At 40.0% G+C, this 7,141-nt stretch overlaps 1 protein-coding gene across 3 annotated transcripts in view; it reads left to right on the top strand.

The window, feature by feature from the left end:
* The window catches only part of hdac7a (histone deacetylase 7a), a 63,065-nt gene that overhangs the window by 40,346 nt on the left and 15,578 nt on the right, over positions 1–7,141 (top strand). For all 3 annotated transcript variants that reach the window (XM_063885728.1, XM_063885737.1, XM_063885745.1), the window contains 8 exons: positions 684–801; positions 1,267–1,367; positions 1,707–1,829; positions 2,003–2,112; positions 3,449–3,550; positions 4,352–4,523; positions 5,312–5,511; positions 5,966–6,169. In XM_063885728.1, coding sequence (XP_063741798.1) covers positions 684–801; positions 1,267–1,367; positions 1,707–1,829; positions 2,003–2,112; positions 3,449–3,550; positions 4,352–4,523; positions 5,312–5,511; positions 5,966–6,169 — 1,130 coding nt within the window. The remainder of the gene's footprint in view (positions 1–683; positions 802–1,266; positions 1,368–1,706; positions 1,830–2,002; positions 2,113–3,448; positions 3,551–4,351; positions 4,524–5,311; positions 5,512–5,965; positions 6,170–7,141) is intronic.

The following is a 7,141-nucleotide window of genomic DNA, read 5'->3' as shown; positions in this document are numbered from 1 at the left end:
TGGCCGAGAGTGCTAATCTTGACCAAAGAGGAAAGTCCCTCAGAGATCATTTTCATCTTTATTCAACAGTGTTACCCCACTTCCAACACGCTTTGCTTTGAGATGTGATCTAAATATAATCCGACAAGATACAACAGTGGAGTTAAATATAGCGCTAGGTCTGGGCAAATAATGTCACTGGGTCAATATTGACTTGATGACTCCGAGCACCTCCTGTCACCTCCGTGTACACACCTCGACACACACAGAAATTGCAGTAAACATAAGACATTTCCATCTTGAAATGAAAATAATAAGACACATTCTTCTTAGTCACCACTGAGTCTCGCATTGGCTTTATAGGAGCACCCATATTGATCCTTCTTTTTCTCCTAATGAGTTTTATTGCAGCCTTCTACTGGTTGTTTGCCATGGCATGTGTTCAAAGGCACATAAAGGAAATGTTCCTGAATATAGGGCATCTGTGAAAACTGTAAATCCCCATCGGTGTGTTCCCAGTAATTTACAGGGAAGTGTGTGTGAGAGAGGCTTCAGAGATGGCAGTGACCCAAACCTTCATCCCTGCATCTATACTCTGCATAAGCTCTCCACAGTTTTGTTCTAGTGGTTTTTGTCTTTTAGATTATGACTGTGATGAAGCAGTGGGTGTTTCCTTTATCTGAATGTGTGTTTTTGATTGACAGGTGCAGTCGCTAGTTCCCTGGTGAAACAGAAGCTACAGGAAGTGATTCTCAAGAAGCAGAAACAGGCGCTGGAGAGAACCACCTCCAACACTCTAAATGGAACTCCTATTGCTTACAGGTAACATAAAAACTGAGCACAAAGCGGAATTATCAAAACGCTACACAAAAATACGTCACGCTCATTGATTATACAACATCTGATCCTTCTTAAATTACCCTTTGATTCCTTGTCAACTCTAAAATCTGTATTTAAAGTCTGATCACTTACTAGGAAAGTACTTGGATGTTTGCCAATATCTGATATGCCTTATTTTTATAAACTTATTTTAGCTGATTGCAAATGATAGAAATATAGATACTTTTTTGCCACCTAATTGCAGAGAAAAAAAGAAAAACAACCATAACTTAGGTCCTATTATGATGTGCTACAATGGTTTTTATGTAACAAACCAACAGCACTGCTCGTGTTTGGCCAATATTGTTATTTAATTTTAAAGCCTTCCTCCAATGACTTGTTCATATCATCATGCATCCCGTTTCTATACCCTGTTTGTTCAATTGTGTGTGTGCCTTGTGTTTTCAGAAAACTGGGCCCAGACCCCAGTGTGTCCTCGCAGGCTCCGGGCTCCTCTCCGTCCCAGCCTTCCTCTGATGGATCAGAAGGGTCTCCGCTGCGCAGAGCAGGTGAAACATCTGACATCCAACCATCACTGTCACTGAATCAGTAATTTAAATGTTCAGGATAGAAATAAAGAAATTATGAATTGAACATATTATTCTTTATTCAAATGGTAAATATCAGTCTTTCCCAACCAACATATTACTCCACAAGTGTTTTAACAGTTGTTTAGGAACCATTTGTCCTACTTCCTACTTCCAACAACTGTGTTACAGCATTGATGAACTAACCAAAATCCAAGACATTTTTATTGCGTAATCACATCCCGTAATGTTTTTGGACCATTTTATTATCAGCGCGACATGGCATGAAGTAACATTCCCCCTGTTGCTTTAATTTGTTAGCGTCAGAGCCCAATCTGAAGGTGAAACACAGGCTGAAGAAACACCTGAACACACGCAAGAGCCCGCTCACCCGCAAAGAGAGCGCCCCGGCCACTGTGAAGCACAGAGTGCCTGACACACTGGGTAAATACACACATCTGAGTGGTGATGCATGAATGTTATTTGTGTCATTCAGTGACTTTTCATTCTTTTCTTCCTATTATTTTAAGAAATGATGTGCTGATCTGATATATAATGTAATTGAAATATGATAAAGAGGCATTATCCTATTGTACACACTGCGTGTCTCCCTGCAGACTCCTCCCCCAGCAGCAGCAGCACTCCGGTCTCCGGCTGCAGCTCTCCCAACGACAGTCTGCCCAATGAGAACGGGCTGCTGCCATCTGCAGGCGGCCTCTCGCATGAGGTGAGCAGCACACATATTGTTGTTGTTGTTGTTCAATATACATAAATTAAAACAAACACAGTGATGGACAGTTAGTAAGTATATTTACTCAAGTATTGTACTTGAGTTCAAATTTAAGCTACTTAAGTATTTTCTTTTCATGCAACTAAATACTTCTACTCCTACAATTCAAAGGAAAATATTGTACTTGTTACTGCACTACATTTATCGTACAGCTTTATCTATTAGTTACTTTAATAATTAACATTTTCTGCATCCAAAAACACAAGCATGAAAAGACAAGAGATTTTAGTTCTATATGTAAATATCCAACAGTTTATACAGTTACAGCTAAACAATTAATATACTAATTATTTATTGGCAGACTGAGTTGTAGCTTATAGGAATCCATTCACGTTTAGGTCTTTTTTTGCATTTAGTACATTTTGCAGATTATACTTACTTACTTTTACTGAAGTAACATACTGTATTAAATGCAGGAACTTTTCTGTAACAGAGTAGTTTAACTCCTCATCTGAGCCAGATTCATCCTGCTCTCAGTTTTTCCTTGCCAAATATAGTTGACATTTTTAGGCACTTGCAGGCAGGATACACCTCTTAACGTTTATGTTTCTTTACCGGAAATAAGAAAGGTACATCAATACAATAAAAGTTTCTCTTTAATTACGAAATCAGAGGAGAGGATAGATACAAAGAAAAAATCTAACTTTCAGACGGACTCTTTATTAAACAACGATTTAAACAAGTCGGCACACAGTTTGATTAAAACAATTAGATTTTGTTACATGCCCATGAGCTGCACCCAGATGCTGAGTAATGACATGTTTAAAACAACGACATCGGAGCACAGGAGCATTGAGTTTGTCAGCTGTTTGTACGTTATTCATTTAATCACATCCAGTCAACCTGTGTCACACCTGCCGCAGATTGCTGACTCATCATTCTACATTGTCGAGACAGCACACTCCTTTCAATCCTTTAGGCTTTATAACATGACATTCAACATGTGTGGCCTTGGTATCAAACAAGTGAATGGAGCATTATGTCCAAATAATGATTGAATGCTTCAAACAGTAGCATCTAAATGTAAAATGAGAGGTTTAAATTGAAGCTTTCTTTATTTTTAGACTGTTATAAGGTTTGCCATTACAGTTTAGTGCGACATGATTAAAATGTAATTATTTAAATGAGTTTATAATCTTTATTATAGAATACATAACCAGCTCATGTCTTCTATGATAAATGGGATTTTTTTATAATCCTTAAAAGTGCATATCATTATGAACAAAATTTTATTCAGATTTAAAGATAAATGTTTGATGTTTGTCATCTACAGGCGCAGAGGCTGCTGCTCAGAGACGGCACTCTCGCTAACTTCACCATCCAGAGCCCCTCCACCCTGCCCACTATCACACTGGGACTGCCAGCCAATGCCAGGGTAAACACTCAACTGAAACTCATGTGTATAGTTCTTTCGTAAAAGTGGAGTAATCTCATGATATTTTCACCTGACTAACGCAGTGATCTGCTCCATCTAAGGCTAGACATTACAGGAAAAAACACAAATCCATTGAGCCCTCATGACACTCCTCTTTTAGACTCAGAACACATTCACCTTAGTTTATTTGTGTCTGTGCTGTACATATTTTCTAATTGCATCTCATTTGATTATTTACCATTTTTAAAAAGAGATATCCATAATTCCCTCTGTAAAAACCCTAAGACACATATTTAAATGTTCTTTAACATCTTCATTCATACATTTGAAAGTCTCAGTTCCAGACACACTGTGATAAAATAGATTTCAAAAACACACATAGCATAACAACCCGTGACTTGAGTAGCTCAATAAAAATGATGAATGAATATCCTGTATTAAAGAGGACGTACATCAAATACAGTAAGCACTTTGCTCTTTAAATGTTGTTTCACTAGGACATTTGGGTCTACGAGTGCTACATATTTAAATGCGAGTGGATAGAGAGTGTTGTTGTTTTTCTCAAGCCACCCATACAAATTATTTGTGCAATCAGCATAGTACGCATTCTGAACATCTATATCTATGTCGGCCAGTAAATGTAGCTGTGATAAAAGGTCAGATCAGGAAGTTATCTGTTGCTATAAAAGCAGTTTGTGTGTGTGTGTGTGTGTGTGTGTGTGTGTGTGTGTGTGTGTGTGTGTGTGTGTGTGTGTGTGTGTGTGTGTGTGTGTGTGTGTGTGTGTGTGTGTGTGTGTGCAGGCTGAAGGAGAGATGTCCTCTCTGAGGGTGGGCCGGGTGCCCGTGGTTACAGCCGGGGGCACAGCGGTGTACCTACCCCTGAGCAGAGAGGATCAGGCTGGGCAGCTGAACCCACATCTGCCTGTCATCATCCTGGAATCCTCAGGACTGGTACACACTCCGCTGCTCACAGGTGAGACACACACACACACACACACACACACACTTACAGTATACTGCCCAACCAATACTGCATGTATAGATAAATAGATAGAATCGGAGGATGAAACCCTCTTTATTTGTCACATACATGCACACAGCAGAGCACACACAGTGAAATTGGTCCTCTGCATTTAACCCATCCTAGTACTAGGAGCATTGGGCAGCTATTGTGCAGCGCCCGAGGAGCAATTGGAGGTGTCCGGTGCCTTGCTCAAGGGCACCACAGCAGGGCCTAGGCGGTGAACTGGGACCTCTCCAAGTAGCAGTCCACTTTCCATATTTCAAGTCTGTTCGGGGACTTGAACCGGTGACCCTACGATTCCCAGTCCAAGCCCCTACTGACTGAGCCACTGCTGGACAGTATACTGCCAGAAGCTGACCAGTTTAGGATGTTGAACAACAATATGTTTGCATTCTATAACTGATGTTAATATCAGGCTAGAATGAAGTGCCATAGCCACAAAAGGAACGTTATACATGGATCTACTCTCACCATTGTCTCAGGTGTTAGACCACCATCTAGTGGTTTGTTTTCATTGATTGATCTGTAAGTAAACTAGTTTTGGACAAAGCAATTCATAAGTGAAATGATATGTTGAAATAAACAATATTGAAAAGTAAACAAAGATGACTCAATTCAATCAATTTACAAGGCAGCAGGTGCAATCCATACATTGTTGTACATACTGTACATGTTACTCTGTTTCCATGTGTTCCATTCAGTTACATCTTGTCCTTTTTGTCTTTGACCGGTTCCAGGCTTGGACTCCGTCCCGCTACAGTTTGCCTCCCAGTTAGATCACCTGGCCACTGGAGGCGCTCATCCTCACAAGCCCCTGAGCAGAACACGCTCTGAGCCACTCCCTCAGAGCACACGGACCCTTCACTCACATCTCCTCCAACAGCAGCACAACACACAACTACTGGAGAGGCTCAGACATCAAACTCACCTGGGCAAGGTATGGAGAAGTGAAGAGAGACACTCTTAAAGAATAATCCAAATAAATGTTTTAAGAAATAGTCTGTGTTGTCCAAAATACTGTACTCTACCAAAATATTTTTAAAAATGATTTCTGAATTGTAACCCTTTAACGGGCAGTTTGTTTACATATATCACTGAAAATGGCCTACTACAAGTTTGAAGCCAGGACTCTGTATTGAAAGACAGTCACAATAAAATGCAACATTTTTATGCTGTAATAACCTTGGGATTCAAAGTTGTGCTTTCAATTGGAGCATTCTTTTCTCTGAAGGCTGTGTGTCAGTAATAAGGCCACACAGTTTATCATAGACTAATCAAACATGAATACAGCAACGTTATATCCTGAATATTGCCTTTTAAGAATTGTTAACTGTTTTTGAAGGTGTTATTTAAATAAAGTTTTTTCATTTTTCTTTTTTTTAAATCTGCAGCTGATGTCTAAGTCCAGCGAGAAGCCCAGGTTGCATCAGATCCCCTCTGAGGACATGGACTCAGAGGACGGCGGAGCGGCTTCTCCCACAGAGCCAACCTATCAGAGCAGAGTGAGGGTGGAATCCCTGAGGGAGGCAGAGCCAACAGCATCCAAGAGCCAGGAAGAGCAGCTGAACCTGCAACACGCACTCATACTCAACCAGGTTAGTATCTCATGAGGGAATGTGGATGGAATGAAACTCCACCTGTTCTTCATCAAACTGTCCTGTAGGTGGCATCCTCACACTAGCATGATCCTGTTCCGTGGTTCTGCGGTTTGACAAGCACTCATTACATCAAAGAGGTCATTTCAGCATGGTATGGCTACAGGTTACTGTTACTCTTTCAGCAAATGTGTCAGTCACTGACCAGACAAACCACACAGTCAGGAATCCGGCTTTGTTGGGAGGTAGTGAATCGTTTTAGTGACTTGTATTTAAGAGAGATGACTTCCAGATTCAGAGCAACTTGATATTGACAGACCCAGACTGCTCTCAATGGAGCAGGTCGGATCAGACCAGCTGAATAAAACCATCTGAGATTTTATTGACATTAAGCTGGAGGGAGTTCTGTGGCTTCCAGCACTTTATATCAGTCTTGAATACAAATCACTTAGAGAGCCATGTACAGCTGCATACCACATGTGAAGCGCTGGAACTCAAGGTTATCCTCATAACATTCAGACGTGGCCAAACCTTCAGATTGTTGGCCATACAGAAAAATGTAAGGCATCACGGGCCAAGCATTAATAAATACATAGTTGTGGACCAATATCACTGAACGGAATTCATGTATTTAGACACAAACAACCTATTTAACATAGAACTTGACAAATGTGATGTGTCTTTAAAAATTACTAGAGTATGCAGCATTTACAAACAGTTAAATATTTGTCATTAGTATTTTATTGGTGGGCCCACATACTAAAAAATGTTTCTGTATCTGCTGCTATTAGAATTAATTTAAATGATTTGATACTTTGTAACTATAATACGGTGCATAGAGAGAGGTCACAAACAAAATGATAAAAAGTATAAATAAGGGAAGTTTAAACAAAAACGATCAAATATTGGTTTCTGTACCAAGAGTTTATGATTTCACTAAATAAGTCCACATTTAGTGTAAGTACATATGAG

The sequence above is a fragment of the Eleginops maclovinus genome, chromosome 1 (genome assembly GCF_036324505.1).
Source record: "Eleginops maclovinus isolate JMC-PN-2008 ecotype Puerto Natales chromosome 1, JC_Emac_rtc_rv5, whole genome shotgun sequence".
NCBI classification, from domain to species: domain Eukaryota; kingdom Metazoa; phylum Chordata; class Actinopteri; order Perciformes; family Eleginopidae; genus Eleginops; species Eleginops maclovinus.
The sequence above is the reverse complement of the archived record's forward strand: the minus strand, read 5'-3'. Positions and strand labels throughout refer to the sequence as shown.